The sequence below is a fragment of the Lepidochelys kempii genome, chromosome 6 (genome assembly GCF_965140285.1).
Source record: "Lepidochelys kempii isolate rLepKem1 chromosome 6, rLepKem1.hap1, whole genome shotgun sequence".
Lineage (NCBI taxonomy): Eukaryota > Metazoa > Chordata > Testudines > Cheloniidae > Lepidochelys > Lepidochelys kempii.
This window is the reverse complement of record NC_136385.1, coordinates 41,846,360-41,866,858: the sequence shown is the minus strand read 5'-3', so window position 1 is coordinate 41,866,858 and position 20,499 is coordinate 41,846,360. Positions and strand designations below refer to the sequence as shown.

At 42.5% G+C, this 20,499-nt stretch overlaps 1 protein-coding gene across 3 annotated transcripts; it reads right to left on the bottom strand.

The window, feature by feature from the left end:
* Positions 1–5,912: 5,912 nt before the first annotated feature.
* LOC140912745 (myb/SANT-like DNA-binding domain-containing protein 7) lies at positions 5,913–20,413 on the bottom strand. 3 transcript variants are annotated; one of them, XM_073347739.2, is made up of 4 exons: positions 20,372–20,413; positions 19,339–19,500; positions 14,989–15,038; positions 5,913–7,105 (listed from the first exon to the last, which is right to left on the bottom strand). In XM_073347739.2, exons 3-4 carry the CDS (start codon positions 15,007–15,009, stop codon positions 6,473–6,475), a joined length of 654 nt encoding a protein of 217 aa, XP_073203840.2. In that variant the 5' UTR covers positions 15,010–15,038; positions 19,339–19,500; positions 20,372–20,413; the 3' UTR covers positions 5,913–6,472. The 3 variants fall into 3 exon arrangements, 2 of the variants coding, with proteins under 2 accessions (XP_073203840.2, XP_078709361.1); XR_013635924.1 differs by lacking the exons at positions 5,913–7,105; positions 20,372–20,413 and adding an exon at positions 7,116–8,025 and having other exon boundaries at positions 19,339–19,672; XM_078853235.1 differs by lacking the exons at positions 19,339–19,500; positions 20,372–20,413 and having other exon boundaries at positions 14,989–15,658.
* Between the last annotated feature and the right edge of the window lie 86 nt (positions 20,414–20,499).

Below are 20,499 nucleotides of genomic sequence, written 5' to 3'. Positions count from 1 at the left end.
ATAAATTCTGATTTGGAAAAGGAAAGTTAATAAAAGGAAAATGACTCTTGGAATGATAAATTCATCCTGAATTCGAAGCACACCAATCAGTGCAACAGAGATTATAGTTTTGTAAAATACCACCCTACACTCTAAAAGGTGCACCACTCTTTTGTCAAACTTCATATGATGGGATTATTAATGAAGTCACTTCAACAACGGGAAGTGAGTGAGAAGCTAATTGCCTCTCTAAATCACCTGTTCAACTATTACTGGAAAACAGGCTTAAAAAAAACCCGAATGGACAAACAGGAAAAAAAAAACACCCACAGAATCTAGTTAAAAGGAGGGCTGTCAAGCAATTAAAAAAATTGTGATTAATCACACAATTAAAAAAATTATTCATGATTAATCACACAATTAACCGCATTGTTAAATAATGGAATACCATTTATCTGGTTTACTACATTTTGGAGGTTTATTACATTTTCAAATACTGATTTAAACTACAACACAGAATACAAAGTGTACAGTACTCACTTTATATTTATTTTTGATTAAATGTTTGCACTATAAAACTCAAAAGAAATAGCATTTTTCAATTCACCTAATACAAGTACTGTAGTGAAATCTCTATAATGAAATCTCTACAAATATAGAATTATGTCCAAAAAAACCTGCATTCAAAAATAAAATGTAAAACTTTAGTGCCTACAAATCCACTCAGTCCTGCTTCAGCCAATCACTCAGACAAACAAGTTTGGTTACAATTTGCAGGAAGATAATGCTACCCAATTCTTGTTTACAATGTCACCTGAAAGTGAGAAAAGGTATTCACATGGCACTGTTGTAGCCGGCATTGCAAGATATTTACATTCCAGATGCCCTCAAGATTCATATGTCCCTTCATGCTTCAACCACCATTACAAAGGACATGCGTCCATGCTGATGATGCATTCTGTTCGATAACGATCCAAAGCAAAGCAGACCGACGCATGTACATTTTCATCATCTGAGTCAGATGCGACAAGCAGAAGGTTCATTTTCTTTTTTTGGGGTTCGGGTTCTATAGCTTCCGCATCTAAGTGTTGCTTTTTTAAAGACTTTTGAAAGCATGCTCCACACCTCGTCCCTCTCAGATTTTGGATGGCATCTCAGATTCTTAAACCTTGGGTGGAGTGCTGTAGCTATGTTTAGAAATCTCACATTGATACCTTCTTTGCGTTTTATCAAATCTGCTGTGAAAGTGTTTTTAAAATGAACATGTGCTGGGTCATCATCTGAGACTGCTATAACGTGAAATGAAAAGGACCTTGTGGCACCTTAGAGACTAACCAATTTATTTGAGCATAAGCTTTCGTGAGCTACAGCTCACTTCATCAGATGCATACTCACGAAAGCTTATGCTCAAATAAATTGGTTAGTCTCTAAGGTGCCACAAGTACTCCTTTTCTTTTTGCGAATACAGACTAACACGGCTGTTACTCTGAAACATAACATGAAATATATCTCAGAAAGTGGGTAAACGGAACAGGAGACATACAAATCTCCCCCAAGGAGTTCAGTCACAAATTTAATTGACGCATTATTTTTTTTTTAAACAAGCGTCGTCAGCATGGAAGCAAGTCCTCTGGAATGGTGGCCAAAGCATGAAGGGGCATACGAATGTTTAGCATAGCTGGCCACGTAAATACGTTGCAACGCCGGCTACAGAAGTGCCATGTGAACGCCTGTTCTCACTTTCAGGTGACATTGTAATTAAGAAGCAGGCAGCAGTATCTCCCGTATACTATAAGCAAACTTGTTTCTCTTAGCAATCAGCTGAACAAGTAGGACTGAGTGGACTTGTAGGCTCTAAAGTTTTACATTGTTTTGTTTTTGAGTGCAGTTATGTAACAAACAAATCTACATTTGTAAGTTACACTTTCACAATAAAAAGATTGCACTACAGTATGTGTATGAGGTGAATTGAAAATTATTTCTTTTGTCACTTTTACAGTGAAAGTATTCGTAATAAATATAAAGTGAGCACTGTGCACTTTGTATTCTGGGTTTAATAGAAATCAATATATTTGAAAATGTAGAAACATCCAAAATATTTAATACATTTCAATTGGTATTCTATTGTTTAACAGTGAGATTAATCATGATTCTTTTTTTTTAGTTAATCGCATGAGATAACTGCGATTAATTGACAGGCCTAGTTAAAAGTTTAAGCTCTGCACTGCCTGGTTAAACACAATGTCTCTAAACTTTGTAAAGCCAAATTTTAAAATTGATTAAAAATTTTTACAGATTACTCCTTTAAAATAAAACACTTTAGTATAACCTTGCTTAAAATACTTTACAGGTTATTTTGGACTAAGTAGCAGCTTGTGTAATTTTACAGTTTGTTTAGAGGATCAACACTTATTTGGACTACAAAATATGAAGACACTAGTTACTAGTGCTAATTTTTGAATTAGTCACTAGATATTTCAATTGATAGCTGTTCATCTTTCATTTATAATTTGTCAGTTTACAAAACACTAAGCTATTCTATCATTTAAATGTTTGCATAAAGTTGTAGACAATGTAATCAAACTACTTCAAAATTAAACTTTTTACAGGAAGAAGTGGGTGGGAAAAATTTCTCTAAAAAGGAAGAATTTTTCAAAGTTAATTCTTTCATGCCCCAAGCCTTCCGTACCTTCATTCCTATCCCCCTCTAATCTTCTGTTTAGGGATACTCATTTAAACATAGATATATGGGAAACCTTTTTAAAAATAACTGATACACTAAGGCGGGGGTGGGGAGGCCCTCATTTATTCAGAACTATCATCACATTTTCAATTTTACCTGCTCTGCTCTTTAGAAGTACAATTATTATTGGAGGGTGAGAGACAACATTTTTATTGGAGAGCATTTCTGAAATGGGGTTTGGAGGAGTAGGGGAAATAAAATGCATTGTTGATATTCAATATTATAAGTGCATCTGATTTTGTCTTTTGGAACAGACATGTGTGGGGTGGGGGTGATATTTTAAAAGTGAACAGAGTGAGGTTTTGTTATTAAGAGCTATCAACTCAAGTCCTTGTTTCTTATATTAAATTGTATTTGTTGATACTGTGCTTTTACTTCTGTTTTCACAGAACAGATCTAAGATGACAATGATACATCACTTCTGTACTCTTTGGGTATGTCTACACTACGGAATAAGGTCGAATTTATAGAAGTCGGTTTTTTAGAAATCGGTTTTATATATTCGAGTGTGTGCGTCCCCACAGAAGATACTCTAAGTGCATTAAGTGCATTAACTCGGCGGAGTGCTTCCACAGTACCGAGGCTAGAGTCGACTTCCGGAGCGTTGCACTGTGGATAGCTATCCCACAGTTCCCGCAGTCTCTGCTGCCCATTGGAATTCTGGGTTGAGATCCTAATGTCTGATGGGGCTAAAACATTGTCGCGGGTGGTTCTAGGTACATATCGTCAGGCCCCCCTTCCCTCCCTCCCTCCCTCCGTGAAAGCAAGGGCAGACAATCGTTTCGCACCTTTTTTCCTGAGTTACCTGTGCAGACGCCATACCACGGCAAGCATGGAGCCCGCTCAGGTAACCGTCACCGTATGTCTCCTGGGTGCTGGCAGACGCGGTACGGCATTGCTACACAGTAGCAGCAACCCATTGCCTTCTGGCAGCAGACGGTGCAGTACGACTGATAGCCGTTCTCGTCGTGTCCGAGGTGGTCCTGGCCACGTCAGCTGGGAGCGCCTGGGCAGACATGGGCGCAGGGACTAAATTTGGAGTGACTTGACAAGGTCATTCTCTTTAGTCCTGCAGTCAGTCCTATTGAACCGTCTTATGGTGAGCAGGCAGGCGATACGGATTGCTAGCAGTCATACTGTACCATCTTCTGCCGGGCAGGCAAGAGATGAGGATGGCTAGCAGTCGTACTGTACCATCTTCTGCCGAGCAGCTATGAGACGTGGATGGCATGCAGTCCTTCTGCACCGTCTGCTGCCAGCCAAAGATGTAAAAGATAGATGGAGTGGATCAAAACAAGAAATAGACCAGATTTGTTTTGTATTCATTTTCTTTCCCCCCTCCCCCGTCTAGGGGACTCATTCCTCTAGGTCACACTGCAGTCACTCACAGAGAAGGTGAAGCGAGGTAAATCTAGCCATGTATCAATCAGAGGCCAGGCTAACCTCCTTGTTCCAATAAGAACAATAACTTAGGTGCACCATTTCTTATTGGAACCCTCTGTGAAGTCATGCCTGAAATACTCCTTGATGTAAAGACACCCCCTTTGTTGATTTTAGCTCCCTGAAGCCAACCCTGTAAGCCCAGTCGTCAGTCGCCCCTCCCTCCGTAAGAGCAACGGCAGACAATCGTTCCGCGCCTTTTTTCTGTGCGGATGCCATACCAAGGCAAGCATGGAGGCCGCTCAGCTCACTTTGGCAATTAGGAGCACATTAAACACCACACACATTATCCAGCAGTATATGCAGCACCAGAACCTGGCAAAGTGATACCAGGCGAGGAGGCGACGTCAGCGCGGTCATGTGAGTGATCAGGACATGGACACAGATTTCTCTGAAAGCATGGGCCCTGCCAATGCATGCATCATGGTGCTAATGGGGCAGGTTCATGCTGTGGAATGCCGATTCTGGGTTCGGGAAACAAGCACAGACTGGTGGGACCGCATAGTGTTGCAGGTCTGGGACGATTCCCAGTGGCTGCGAAACTTTCGCATGCGTAAGGGCACTTTCATGGAACTTTGTGACTTGCTTTCCCCTGCCCTGAGGCGCATGAATACCAAGATGAGAGCAGCCCTCACAGTTGAGAAGCGAGTGGCGATAGCCCTGTGGAAGCTTGCAACGCCAGACAGCTACCGGTCAGCTGGGAATCAATTTGGAGTGGGCAAATCTACTGTTGGGGCTGCTGTGATGCAAGTAGCCCACGCAATCAAAGATCTGCTGATATCAAGGGTAGCGACCCTGGGAAATGTGCAGGTCATAGTGGATGGCTTTGCTGCAATGGGATTCCCTAACTGTGGTGAGGCCATAGACGGAACCCATATCCCTATCTTGGCACCGGAGCACCAAGCAGCCGAGTACATAAACCACAAGGGGTACTTTTCGATAGTGCTGCAAGCTCTGGTGGATCACAAGGGACGTTTCACCAACATCAACGTGGGATGGCCGGGAAAGGTACATGACGCTCGCATCTTCAGGAACTCTGGTCTGTTTCAAAAGCTGCAGGAAGGGACTTTATTCCCAGACCAGAAAATAACTGTTGGGGATGTTGAAATGCCTATATGTATCCTTGGGGACGCAGCCTACCCCTTAATGCCATGGCTCATGAAGCCGTACACAGGCAGCCTGGACAGTAGTCAGGAGCTGTTCAACTACAGGCTGAGCAAGTGCAGAATGGTGGTAGAATGTGCATTTGGACGGTTAAAGGTGTGCTGGCGCAGTTTACTGACTCGCTTAGACCTCAGCGAAACCAATATTCCCACTGTTATTACTGCTTGCTGTGTGCTCCACAATATCTGTGAGAGTAAAGGGGAGACGTTTATGGTGGGGTGGGAGGTTGAGGCAAATCGCCTGGCTGCTGGTTATGCGCAGCCAGACACCAGGGCAGTTAGAAGAGCACAGGAGGGCGCGGTATGCATCAGAGAAGCTTTGAAAACCAGTTTCATGACTGGCCAGGCTACGGTGTGACAGTTCTGTTTGTTTCTCCTTGATGAAACCCCCCGCCCCTTGGTTCACTCTACTTCCCTGTAAGCTAACCACCCTCCCCTCCTCCCTTCAATCACCGCTTGCAGAGGCTTATTGCTTTGGGAATACATCAGGGCATCTCGAGTGTGTTTCTTTTTTCTTTCTAAGCTTCGCTAGCCTCTGGGAAGGAGAAGATCCTGTGATCATTGAAACACATGCAGCTGGTGGAGAAAAAAAAAGGGACAGCGGTATTTAAAAAGACACATTTTATAAAACAGTGGCTACACTCTTTCAGGGTAAACCTTGCTGTTAACATTACATACATAGCACATGTGCTTTTGTTACAAGGTCACATTTTGCCTCCCCCCACTGCGTGGCTACCCTCTCAACCTTCCCCCCTCCCTGTGGCTAACAGCAGGGAACATTTCTGTTAAGCCACAGGCAAAAAGCCCAGCAGGAATGGGCTCCTCTGAGCGTCCCCTGAAGAAAAGCACTCTATTTCAACCAGGTGACCATGAATTATATCTCACTCTCCTGAGGATAACACAGAGAGATAAAGAATGGATGTTATTTGAACGCCAGCAAACATACACTGCAATGCTTTGTTGTACAATGATTCCCGAGTACGTGTTACTGGCCTGGAGTGGTAAAGTGTCCTACCATGAAGGACGCAATAAGGCTGCCCTCCCCAGAAACCTTTTGCAAAGGCTTTGGGAGTACATCCAGGAGAGCCGCGAATGCCAGGGCAAAGTAATCCTTTCACATGCTTGCTTTTAAACCATGTACAGTATTTTAAAAGGTACACTCACCGGAGGTCCCTTCTCCACCTGCTGTGTCCAGGAGGCAGCCTTGGGTGGGTTCGGGGGGTACTGGCTCCAGGTCCAGGGTGAGACACAGTTCCTGGCTGTCGGGAAAACCGGTTTCTCTGCTTGCTTGCTGTGAGCTATTTACAACCTCCTCCTCCTCCTCATCTTCTTCTTCTTCTTCTTCGTCCCCAAAACCTGCTTCCGTATTGCCTCCATCTCCATTGAAGGAGTCAAACAACACGGCTGGGGTAGTGGTGGCTGAACCCCCTAAAATGGCATGCAGCTCATCATAGAAGCGGCATGTTTGGGGCTCTGACCCGGAGCGGCCATTCACCTCTCTGGTTTTCTGATAGGCTTGCCTCAGCTCCTTCAGTTTCACGCGGCACTGCTTCGGGTCCCTGTTATGGCCTCTGTCCTTCATGCCCTGGGAGATTTTAACAAAGGTTTTGGCATTTCGAAAACTGGAACGGAGTTCTGATAGCACGGATTCCTCTCCCCATACAGCGATAAGATCCCGTACCTCCTGTTCGGTCCATGCTGGAGCTCTTTTGCGATTCTGGGACTCCATCATGGTCACCTCTGCTGATGAGCTCTGCATGGTCACCTGCAGCTTGCCACGCTGGCCAAACAGGAAATGAGATTCAAAAGTTTGCGGTTCTTTTCCTGTCTACCTGGCCAGTGCATCTGAGTTGAGAGTGCTGTCCAGAGCGGTCACAATGGAGCACTCTGGGATAGCTCCCGGAGGCCAATACTGTCGAATTGTGTCCACAGTACCCCAAATTCGAGCCGGCAAGGCCGATTTAAGCGCTAATCCACTTGTCAGGGGTGGAGTAAGGAAATAGATTTTAAGAGCCCTTTAAGTCGAAATAAAGGGCTTCATCGTGTGGACGGGTGCAGGTTTACATCAATTTAATGCTGCTAAATTCGACCTAAAGTCCTAGTGTAGACCAGGGCTTTGCCTTTCATTTCTCTTTGTTTCCTTTCAGTTGTAAGGCTTTAAACCCAACTTCAAAACCCTTCACCCATCCCTGGAGAGTGATTTATAAAATTGTATTGCTACGCTGTATGGAATACTGGTTGGAGCAAGTTTTCTCTGTTCAGGGCAAGTACACCTGTATTCCCTTTCTGTGATCCCTCAAGGGCACCTGCTCTAGGCTCCTCAGCCATCACTTCTCTTCTGAGACAAACACGTCTTTACCCTTCTCACTGGCGTTTTTTCAAGCTGCATAGTTCCCTGCTTACACTCTAATATTCCCAGCAAGCCAGACTGCCTAAATAGGCCACCATCTGAGTTTTGCTTTCTCTTTGAAAGCTAGGAACACGTGTAATTGACAGCAGTCACAAATTACCACTCAGCTCTTTATATAAGCACACAGAAATTACAGAGAAAACATTAAGAATAAAAACCTACACACATACTAATAAGCTTATCAGAAGTCAGCCATTAATCGTATAGGTGCCTTAGTAGGTCAAGTTCTTCCAAACTTTCCCTAAGGATTGGGGTCCCCCTCTGTTCGATAGAAAGGTTCTGTATGTTTGCTGGATCAGAAAGAAGGCCTTGAGTCAGTTTAATATCAGACTATCCAAAAGTCCTTTCTTTGTCTGTTGGTCTTGAGAGAAACTGGTTGATTTAATATATGTGAGCCTCCCCAGAAGGAGATACTGCTCTGAGGTGGTTACAAACTGGCTGATTTGCCTTAATCACCACCCACCGTTTTTAGTTCCTGGATGAGCTTCCCTCCCACCTGGAATAACACAATCATACATAAACCATTCATTTTAAACAATGGATCCCAAAAATACTGCAGGATGTTACAAGCTCTGTCACACCTCCCCCATAAAGAAGTTACATACAATCCCAGCACACAATAATACATAAACTTCATACTATAAGGTATTTTAAGGACATTGCAGGATATTGCCATACCCGTCACACAAATGGCTGGATATCAGCATTTCTAAGTTCTGTTTCCAGTTCTGTCAAATGAATAATGTTGGACAAATCCCTTGATTGCTCTTTAGTTGGATAAAATGAGGATATCTACCTTTTTATTAATGTATTTTGAAATCTAATGAAAGATACTAAAAAATGAATAATTTTACACTTAATGGGCATAGTGAAGGAGCAAAACAGTAAGTACTGTGTGAAAAGTGAGTCAGAGAAATACCCACTGACTCATGAGGGGCTTGAGGAGTTAGATCCTGCTCCCATTAGTCAATGAGAAATTGACTTCAATCAAAATTTAGTGGGTACTTTGAATATCCCTACAACCATGCTGCTGTCAAAATTGCTTAGGAAAGATTGCATGTTTTAATAACTAACTGTGCATGTAAAATTAACTAGAGTTTGTTTTAATGGAATAGCTCTTTCCTGAAACAAAGCCCAGCCCTAGCTAGTGCATCATAGAAGAATTTTACCTGTGGTTAGATTAGTACCACCAGTCTTGGGGGGGAAAAGAAGGAACACTTGTAAGCAAATAATGAAACCACTAGATTACTGTGATCAGTAGTTCTTTTAAAACTATGATTATCAACCTTTTTTCATATTGTGACCCCATATTACAAAAGAAAAGTTTTGGGGCCTCTCCATCTAGCCATAAAAAAGGGATGGGTGAGTTGTGAGCCTGATGTTGAGAACCTATGCTTTAAAACATATTCTGCCTCATTTGTATTTGTGTCTGTAACAGATTTATCAGCTATAAATTTTCATAGCAAGAAAGGTTAATAAATGGATTTTCTTCAGAACCTGCACACATTCCCCAAATGTACTGGCTGTTCTATCTGTAATTTTAACAATAACTCCTGACTGCTTTGTAATACATATAATAAATCTGTTTCCAAAACAGTATTATTCTAGTAAGATTAGGCAATAAAAACATACTAGAGCACTTCACTCTGCCCTCAAACCCTCTGCCATAATAGGAAACTGTACAGTATATTTGACACTGAGTGCTTGCTTTGCCCCCCTCCCCCCCATAATGCTGAAGATGCACCAGTCTCCATATTAACATGAAAAGCAATCTCTCAAAATAAATGCTTTCAAAACCCAACCACAGCAGAAGGGAGAAATACTTAATCACCCTGCAACAGAAACTTTAAGCACAAGTGAAAATATACATAAAAGATCTGAGGACCAAAAACTGCTGTTAAATTATAAAGTTCTAGTGTGTTAACTACCTAATCTCTTCACTCAAGGGATTATCCAGTGACTGCCTAACACAACAGCTCTCACTCGGGGTGATCTGCAGAAAGCTGGTAGGTCACAGGTTGCAAGTTCCATTTTCTTAGTCAAGAAGTTTATACAGATATCCAGGTTTTTCATCACAAACGATCCTTGTTGCCTCCAGTATGGGTCAGTTATTGCACCAACATAGGGAACAGCAAGATGGGCTGCAAGCCAACACCAGGAGCTATCAGAGATGGGAGCCAAAAGGAGCAGAGAAATGTCTACAGATGAGAACTAGGTAGCACGCTGCACGTTTGAGAAAAACGAACAAAGCAGTTGAGGTAAGACGTAGAGGAAAAAGAAAAGGATGTCCAGGAGCAAAAGGAAGTAGAAGAAAAGCCAGGACACTGCTAGCATTTGGGGAGTAGGGGGTGTAGACAGGCTGAGGGCTTGGCTACACTTGCGAGTTACAGAGCATTAAAAGAGCCCCGAGCGCATTAGCTCACTACCCGTCCACAATTGGCAAGGCACGTAGAACACTCTGACTCCATGGCTAGAGCGCTCCTGGTACTCCACCTCAGCAAGTGGAATAACGTTTTGTACACCCCCGCTGGAGTGCCGCGGCACTAGTGTGGATGCCCTGGTCTGTTAGTGCGCTCTGATCGGCCTCCAGAAGTGTCCCACAATGCCTGTTCTAGCCACTCTGGTCATCACTTTGAACTCTGCTGCCCTGCCCTCAGTTGACCAACTGTCAGACCCGCCCTTTAAATTCTCTGGGAATTTTGAAAATCCCCTTCCTGTTTGCTCAGCCAGGCATGGAGTGCTCTCAGTGAATCCTTCCAGGTGACCATGCCTCTACGTGCCAGGCGATCCCCAGTATGGAGCAATGGCAAGGTGCTGGACCTCATCAGTGTTTGGGGGGAGGAAGCTGTCCAGTTCCAGCTGCGCTCCAGCCATAGGAATTCTGATACCTACGGACAGATATCAAGGGACATGATGGAAAGGGGACATGACCGAGACGCACTGCACAGCAGGATTAAAGTGAAGGAGCTGCGGAATGCTTACCACCAAGTCCGTGAGGCAAACAGCCACTCTGGTGCTGCCCCGTGACCTGCCGTTTCTACAAAGAGCTGGATGTGATACTTGGGGGTGACCCCACCTCCACTCCGAGTACCACCATGGACACTTCAGAGCCCAGTTCAACAAGGCAGGAGGAGGAGGAGGAGCAGCAGCAAAGCGGGAGCAAGGGTGCTGAGGCAAAAGAAGACACCCCGGAATCCACTAGAATCATGCAAAATCCACTTTGCATGTAATTTGTCAATTCTTTGCATTTTGGTCCCCACACAACCTTTAATAATCAGTGTTTCAAGTTCAAACAAACCAGAAAACTCAAAGTGAAACCCTGCAGAATCTGACACACTTTCTTTGGTTTTGGGTTACAACTATAAGAAACCTGAGTGTTCTGCATGGTTTTGAATAAAACCATAAATTCCTTCCTGGAAAAAACCCACTCCCTGCTCTTGTTTTCTGAAGGATTGTGAAGATGTGGGCATCAATTTGGCTTTATAACTAGAAAAGTTTAATCTGCTTTATTCGAAAGGTTTTGCCCAGCTGTTGTTTTTAAAGTCCTAGATCTGTTGGAGACATTACACAGTAATATACTGATCTGTCCTCTGCACATGATGAACAAAGGAATTAAAACAATAATATACTCTGTTTATGATACTCAAATTTGCTACTGGCATAAACAGGTTCATCTTCATTTATTTGAAATTAATTTATCAATATATGATAAAGAATCTACAGACGAATTCTAGAACTAGAAAACCAAGTGCAGAGCTAGAAACCCAAGTGCAGAATTTGTGGGAAATGAGATTGCATTAATGTAACTAGTAGCAGAATTCCACTTGCAGAAAGAACCCAGTTCAATTTTGAAATCCCAGGCACTGTGTTCAGGGCCAGTGTGGAAAAAAATATTAATAGTAAAGGGAGTGGGTATGATTTGGAATCACAGAGACAATAAACACGGAACATTACAGTGCCCTTTTTGCAGTCTATTTGACACAGAAAGTAACGTAAGTACCGAAGCCTTCACTATTGTCTACATTTAACAACAAAATCCTATCCTAGCTTGGACACTACTACAATTTAGAATGCCCCCTAATCGTCATGGAGTAAAAGCCTAAAAAGAAAAGTTAGCCAGAACTCAGTTTAACATCTTCCCTGCAATTCATAACTTCTGTGCCAGTTCATTACAAATCCAATTTTAGTTCAAACTATAAATACAGTTTTGTAGCCTTCACTATCTTCAATAGAATTGGCCTGAACAATTTGACAAAAACTGAAAAGTCAACATAAGACTAACTTCCATCCTGGGAATGGCAGTTCTTATAATGTATCAACAGTGGACCCAATCCTGTTCCCACTGAAGTGAACTGGAGTTTGACTATTAATCTCAGTTAAAGTAGGCCCAAGAAATTTAGATGAAAACATAGCATAGGCATTCTGAAACATTTTCATTGTGTGGACACTTTTATAAAGAGGATGTCTTTATGTACCACCCACCCTCTCCCTCTTTTCCCAACAGTTGTGCACATGCTCTGTTACTTTGCTCCCTTTTCTTCCTCTCTCTTTCCTTACTGCTTGGTCAGAACCACCTACTGCACAATAGTGGATTCAGTTGCACCACTGGACACATCTTTTCCCATAGCGGATTCAGTTCTACTGCTGACTTTGGTCCCTGAAAGCAGCTTGACCTAGAAGAGGCAGCTAAAGTAGTTTTTTCCTTATTTTCAGCTACTTTTATAGGCTTCCAGGCTTTTCTTTGTGGGGCCACTTGATTACCGTAGAAGCAGCTGAAACAAGGAGGAGGAGTCAGCACCATAGACCAGCCTGCTGTCTGCAGTCTACAACTTGGAAACTCTAGAAAACAAATCCTAATTTTATAGATAACAAAGATGTTTAAAAAGATCAGGAAAAATATTTTCTTCTGGATATCAGTCTGTTTCAATTACAGTTTAAAAATGGCATCATAGAAGCATAAGGTCCCAAATTCTTGGAACAATATCTCCCAACTTCATTTGGGAACTAACAACTGAGACTACTAAACATAACTTGGTAATAGAAAGCCTTACTAGCAGATCTAGTTTAAAAGCCCTAAAGGTCTAGAAATCTTACTTTTAAATGGAGATTTATTGTTACATTTCTAGTATTTGGCTATTATACAAACCATAACAGCTGATAAGTTTTACAAAATATTTTCCTTGTTAAACAATGAGCTACCTGCTTTTGGAGAAATGACATATTTCAGCAACTGTACATAACCCTTTGCTGTGAGGGCCACAACTGCCCTCCTGGGAGGATTCGCAAGGCCCTAACTAATTTGTTTAATCAGCTAAATATGTGTAAGTGCACATGTTTTACAAAATACTCAGAAAGACAAAAATCTGCTCCTTGGAAGAAAGACTCCAGGTGTCAGGTTCTTATTCATGGATCGCTAAGCAAAGGTAGACGCCTCCGTGCAGCCCAGATAAGGCGCTTAAATCCAAGAGAGGAGCAGGGCTTAGCTCATACCCCCTCATCTGCATCTCCCATTGGCTATTTTAGGTGGCACCACACCTAGAGTGCAGGCTTTTGAGGATCACCTTCTTAGGCACTTCTTTCTCCCTATTCATTGTGCCTGGAGCCTAGATGTTTTGGATTGCAGTTTTGTTCCTGTGATTTTTCTAGGCGCCCAAAAATTAGGTGCTGCGATGCTCAGCATTACAATACCTACGTCCCTTCATTAATCTCAATCTAAGCCTCTACTCTGCGAGGATATCATACTCTGGCATTTACACACTTAAAGGAAGCCTGCACAAATAGCAGCCCTCATAGAAGTGGATATCTGCCAATCAGTGGGCATTAGTAAAGCTGCAAAAAGTTTCTTTCACTATACTTGGATCAGAACATTATAAGACAATCAGTCCTAGCTCAGTTTAGGCCTCAGCTTTTTGGAGGTTCAACTGAACATAGGTCTGTAAATAATTTGAATATTTTTGTCACCTTGAAAGTCTCTGAATTATTCCAAGGGGAGCAGTGGGGGCACAAAACCTAATTGGCTTCAAAACTGAGTTTGATAAGTTTATGGAGGGGATGGTATGATGAGACTGCCTACAATGGCATGTAGCCAATCTCCAACAGCTGATGACGGGACACCAGATGCGGAGGGCTTGGAGTTACTACAAAGAATTATTTTCCAGGTGTCTGGTGGGTCTTGCCCATATGATCAAGGTCTAACTGATCACCACATTTAGGCTTGGGAAGGAATTTCCCCAGGCTCAGATTGGCAGAAACTCTGTGTGGGTTTCACCTTCCTCTGAAGCATGGGTCACTTGGAAATTAAAACTAGTGTAAATGGTTTCAGAGTAACAGCCGTGTTAGTCTGTATTCGCAAAAAGAAAAGGAGTACTTGTGGCACCTTAGAGACTAACCAATTTATTAGAGCATAAGCTTTCGTGAGCTACAGCTCACTTCCTCAGATCTGTAGCTCACGAAAGCTTATGCTCTAATAAATTGGTTAGTCTCTAAGGTGCCACAAGTACTCCTTTTCTTTTGAGTGTAAATGGTGGCTTTTCTGTAACTTTAAGTCATGTTTTGAGGACTTCAGTGACTCAGCCAGAGGTTATGGGTCTATTATGGACTGGGGGGGGGAGAGGTTCTGTAGCCTGCAATGTGCAGTGGGTCAGACTAGATAATTATGATGGTCCCTTCTGACCTTAAAGTCTATGAGTCTCGATATTTTTGATCCATTCAGCATAAGGCCAAGAGTCTACAGTTCTGGAGTTTTTGTTCACAAGTGGAAAAGGTTATTCCAGTGGAGCTAACCATTAAAATTCTTGCATTTGTTTGTAAAGCTCTTCTGATCCCCTAGCAGCTGCAAAGTTACGTATTACTAATTCCAGAATATAATCAGAATATAATATTTTCTCTGTTGTTGAAAGTTAAGCTGTGGCTTCATGCTCAGATATAGTGATAAATATTGCAGTTAGTATGTGCCTTCCACCTACTTCCTTGACCAACTGCAGCTGAAGACTCTGGATCAGCTTGCCCTAACCAGCACATGCATCCATCTCTCCCCTCCTAATCCCACAGTCCACTCTTGTCAATACTCATGCGATAAATTTACTGAAGAGGAGGACCATGGATGGTGCTCCACAGACCCAGTCTGTCCTTTCCATATGTAACTTCTATGATTTTTAACCCTATTGAATAAATACAATAACCTGATAATTTTGTGAAAATGGTAAGTAGTAATACAGTTCAGCAATAAAAGGATGAATAATTGGTGTTCTTACCTGGGAAAGAATTCTGGACATTCACTGTATTCAAGGTATGAAGTATAGTTCTATAAGAATCAGAATATTGTTGTTTTCAGTATATCCAAAACATTTTCCAAGTGTTTGGTTTTATTTGTTTCTCTACCGTCATTCAGAGCTATAGTTTCAAGCTCCCTCTCTGCAGACTCAGAAAGGCAGCACTGCACAGGTTCATATTTGAAAGGGCTAGAAACTTTGGGCGGGATAGGTACCTCCACTTTCAAAAGCAGGGGGACCCATTTCCAGGGTATCTTCCTTATGGGGCCATGGAAGGGGAGAGAGCTTTCTTCATATATTCCATACATGCAAGTATCTGTGGCACAATCTCTTCAAACCTGATGGGGCATCCCTGAGAAAGACAATGCTGAGCCAATAATAAGACGTCAGGTAGTGTGGACCCCTACACAGTGACCCACAACCATCAGTGTCTAGGGGCAGCATTCCTGGGCAGCCCCAACAGAGTGCAGAGGGACAAAAGGCCTCCATAATGATGTAGTTGCCTCCAATAGTGCTCCCACAATCTGCAGGTTTAGAGAACTGAACCCAACCAATTCCGTGGGAGAGTAAATTCTGTCTTTTCCCCCAATAGGACAATTCTTAGGAAAATCAGAGTCAGCAGTCCCTGTTTCCTTTCCCCATACAGGGTTTTCCCCCTGGAAAAGACATTCTGAACAGTATTTTTTTTTTTAAATAAGATCTTAAATTCTACAGAAACAAAGTGGCAACCAATAAGCTACTAAAAAGGATCTCAGCAGGCCAAGCTTCGTGAGTTAAGCCTGCTAAACCACAAGTATTGTATTACAGTATTTAAATTTCAGCTGTTAAATCTCTTAATTCCATCTAGTTTTCTGATGTATAAAAGAAAGATTTTCTAATTTATCTCCACAGATTCAAAAATTGCATTGGCACATATCTCAGAAAAGGATCTTTTGTAACATTAAATACTTGGAGTCTGATTTCAGAGACAATAGCATCTGCAGCTCCTACTGTCTTCAGTTTGAGCTGCAAGTGTTCGACATCTCTGAAAATCAGGTCCCTGTTATATAAAGCCAACTGAAGCTCAGCTCTTGAAAGGAAGATAATTGCTGTATTTGAAACCAAAATTTTACTTGTTTACACAACAAGAACCAAAATAATCTAAATACTTTCACACTAGTGTTGAGGGTTTTAAATTTATATACATTAGTTTAAAATCCAAACACATACTTGTCTTTATATATATATTTCACTATATACATTTAAATAAACTTAAGTACTGAACATAAAACAGAGATTAGGACAATCAAAGAATCATTAGAGAGATCACTGAAAGACCTTTCAGTAAAGCCCTGAGAGATAAAATATCAAGATCAGGCACTATAAAGAGCTGATTCTTTTTAAGTGGGATCCTTTCTGAGCACATTTGTGTTAAAAGACTGAAAAAATGATATCCTTCATATCAAACAATAATCAAGCACAAAAATGTAAAACACTGAGATAAGCACAATTCAGTATGGATTTCCCAGGTATAGAACAGAGGCAAGTAACCCAAGCCAGTGTGCCAAAAAGCTACAAAGGTCTTAGGGCTTGCCATTAGAGCAAGTGGATTTATACTGTGTGCATAAAATGCAAACCATTAGATAAACTGACTTTATTCCGCACTTGTGGACCTCAGCGATGCAAGTTACACCCTGTTCATTCATCAGTCTCAGCTGCAATGACTTCAAAGAAATGAAACAAATCAGCAGATGTCACTCACCTTCCCTTATAAAAGATACCTGACCTATCTCAGCAATATTTGGGAAATGTGTTTGTAGCAGCCTGATATTTAATTAATACACAGTATGTATGTTGGACTGTTTTTCCTCACTGTAAAGTCACATGGTCTTATTTACCTCTTATTTAGCATGACTTTACACGGAGAGTCACACACCATAATACTAATATGTACATTTTCTCTTTAATACCTGTTTTCTAATCAATATAGTATAAACAAAATATACAGTGTGGTAGGTTTCAGAGTAACAGCCGTGTTAGTCTGTATTTGCAAAAAGAAAAGGAGTACTTGTGGCACCTTAGAGACTAACCAATTTATTTGAGCATGAGCTTTCCGATGAAGTGAGCTGTAGCTCACAAAAGCTCATGCTCAAATAAATTGGTTAGTCTCTAAGGTGCCACAAGTCCTCCTTTTCTTTTTACAGTGTGGTAGGATACTATAGTTTCTATTGTCATTTATTTGAGATGACCTCCATAATTCACTGGTAGTGCTGTCATTTATTAGTATGTTGGGCTGATCTATACTTCTGGCAATAAAACTTGTGTGGGAGCCCTGCATTAGCATAGGTTCTTAACATCAAACACTGAAGGTTGGCAAGGCATTGTGTGTGGTATAGGCGTCTGCAATTCACCTCGCCCCCACACAGTTTTGAAGGAAACAATGTATTGTAATTGTAATATTGTAATGGAGATTACTTGAGATCCTGCAGGGAAATCAAGACAATATGTAAATCCTTTCCTGCTGGAAATGCTACTTTCAATAGCCTCAACTGTATATTTATTTAGGCATTAGCATAAAACTGACAGTTACTTTTTGTCATCACATTTAATTCATATGTAAATAGAAACCCATATCTTCTCCAGGGGGTAACCCTATCTGACACACTCTCTTTCAGGGCAGCTCCAGTAGTACAGGTGCTGTCATATGGAAGGACAAGAAAAACTCACTGTCTTTGGTCCCCTCTCTTTTCCTCTCTACCCTTGCCCCTGCCTGACGTTATGCACTCTCATGGTTTCTTATGACCTCTGTATTGATAACTCTCACATCTACCTCTACCCTTACATCCAGGGCCTCATTTCTTCCTGTCTCTTCATGGGTGACTTGCTGCTTCCTTAAACGAAACATGGCAAAAACTGAACTCCTAGCCTATGATCCTAACTCTCTAGCCTTTTCCCGTTCTTCATTAATACTCACCACTCTACTGTTTTTGTTTTCGAATTGGTCACTCACACTCACAGACTTGGTTAATCTTTCACTCCTCCCTTCCTTTATCTGCTCATATACAGACTTGCCCAATCTTGTTGCTTCTGCCTTTAATACATTTATAAAATCTGCACTTTATGTTTCTCTCCACTGTCAAAACTGGTTCAAGCCATAGTTCTACCCTGTCTGGACTATTATAAACAAAGCCTTGACTCTCTCTTAACCCCCGCCCAATAAAAAGATTAAATAATCTATTGCTGCTGTTTTGACCATTCAACTCCCTCAAATTCATTTCCTCTAAAGTTTAAATTCCTCATCTTCACTTTTAAGGCTCTGCACCACCAACTTGTCAAGTCTCTACTCCTCATTTCACGGCCTGCACTCTTCTCACCTTGTTTTTTGTCCTCTCCTTCTCTTGCTTTTTACATGCTATTCCCTACATGTGAAACACCACTCTATCAGTTCACCATCCATCCTCAAATTGCACCTTCAAATCTCTCCTGAGAACCCCTCTTCTTTTGCCTTAATATACACAGTTGATTCCCTCATCTCTCCTTTCACTAGCCACCTTTCTCTGTCTATATTCCTGTTCTAGGCTTGTAGGCCCCAGTCCTACAATGACATCCACGGGTGGATCTCTGCAGCCGCACGGAACTCCCAGTGAGGTTCTCCACTAGTTCAGGTATCCTAGATTTTACAATCTTTGTAGCAGGAACCATGTTTTTATTTAATCTCCATAAAACTCCATGCAAAGTAATGGCATTTTATGTTTATTAAGAGATAATAACATGATGTGGTGACAAAAAATACTTGTGGGTGAGAGAACAGGATAGGGGCCTCTGGGGCAAAAATATATTAATTTTATCATGAGAGGAAAGGGATGATATTTTAATGGAATAAATATTATGATAAAAGAACAGAAGAGAAAATGTGAAAATCAAGAATAACTATTATCTCACTGTACTTAAGTTAACGTATTTTGATTATTATGGCAAAAGGTTTAGAAGTTGTCTACACCTTTAAAGCCAATGTAGTACAAAATAGGTCAAGGTGTTTGATTTTGTTTCAATGGCTCCCCTGCTTCTCTGAATATTTTATATCTATGCTACCTACTGGTATGTGAGGAACTGGTTCTTTTTATTATTCCTGCTGTTGAAGGAACAACACAAACAACTCCCAGGAAACAGAACAGTCGGCAACAGAGCTGTTCTCAAACTGGGATAGTAGGGACTGAGGGAAATTTCACAAAGCCTAAGTGAGATTGTAAATATATCAGCAGCAATACACTCACAATAAAGCTTTTGCTCACCAATGGGAGAAAACTGTGTATAACTGCTTTTAAATTAATCCCAAAAAGGTAATCTCCCTACCTAGGGATGAAAATTAGGGGAAGTCTTCGGTGGTGGTGATAGCTGGGTGGAGGAAAGGAATTTCGGAGTCCTCTCATTGCAACAAATCCTTGCTGCTTGGCACCTGCTTTTGAATGTAAACTTCGGAGCGAGACATCTCTCATCGGGTTGGAAGAGGATAAACTACAAATCACCACATTTCCCCGTAGGGAGAATTTGTCAAGGTGGGGGGCCACCACATATGGAGGCTTCACGAAGGAATGCAAGTAGGGAGTTGGGGGAATCATCCCTCCTCCTCCAGGACAGCAATCACTGCCCGCATATGGGGCAGAATAACAACTACCTCACTCCCCGATTTGACAAGCTGTAGGCAAACGATCCGCTGGGACTGGAGAAGGCGCAGGCGCCACTCTCCCCGCAGCCGCCGCCCCCCCCCCCCCCCCCCCCAGTGCGAACAGCAAAGGAGAACATGCCTCCTCCTGTGTAACACGGGTGTCCACAGCAAGCTTGCCAGAGGGCACGGGGTGGGCGTGGCAAGACGCAGGCACTTTACCTGCCACAGCTCCGGACCGAGAAGGAAAATTACATTTCAGCCCTTAAGTCTTCCCCCGACTGGGACACCCACCCCCGCACACGAGTCTCCCTGAGACTCGGGAATCCCCGGGATTAAGCACTCCTCTCCCTCCCAAAGGGACTCCGGATTAAATACTCGCCCTCGCATTCAGGGTCCGGATTAAAGATCCTCTCTGGGGCTGTTTACAAACACCCCCCCCGCCGCCCCCATCCGGATTACATCTCCCCACCGTATTTTCGACTCACCCCAATAGATAGGCCGCGGCCCCCTTTCAACCGGGATTAAAGCCACCCCCTTTCTCCGAGGCTAGATTACAGACACCCCTTGCCCCGAGCCATCCCCCCCCCCGCTAGGCAATCTCCACCCCCCGGTCTCCCTTGCATTCAGGGTCCGGATTAGAGATCCTCTCTGGGGCTGTTTACAAACCCCTTCCCGCCCCCCCCATCCGGATTACATCTCCCCACCATATTTTCGACTCACCCCAATAGATAGGCCGCAGCCCCCTTTCAACCGGGATTAAAGCCACCCCCTTTCTCCGAGGCTAGATTACAGACACCCCTTGCCCCGAGCCATCCCCCCCGCTAGGCAATCTCCACCCCCCGGCCTCC

Coding starts and splice junctions, on each gene's coding strand:
- LOC140912745 (XM_073347739.2), bottom strand. CDS start 15,009: ATGTCCAGAATTCTTTCCCAG. Junction 7,106..14,988: donor TGTCCAGAATTCTTTCCCAG/GTAAGAACACCA, acceptor CTGTTTGGCCAG/CGTGGCAAGCTGCAGGTGAC.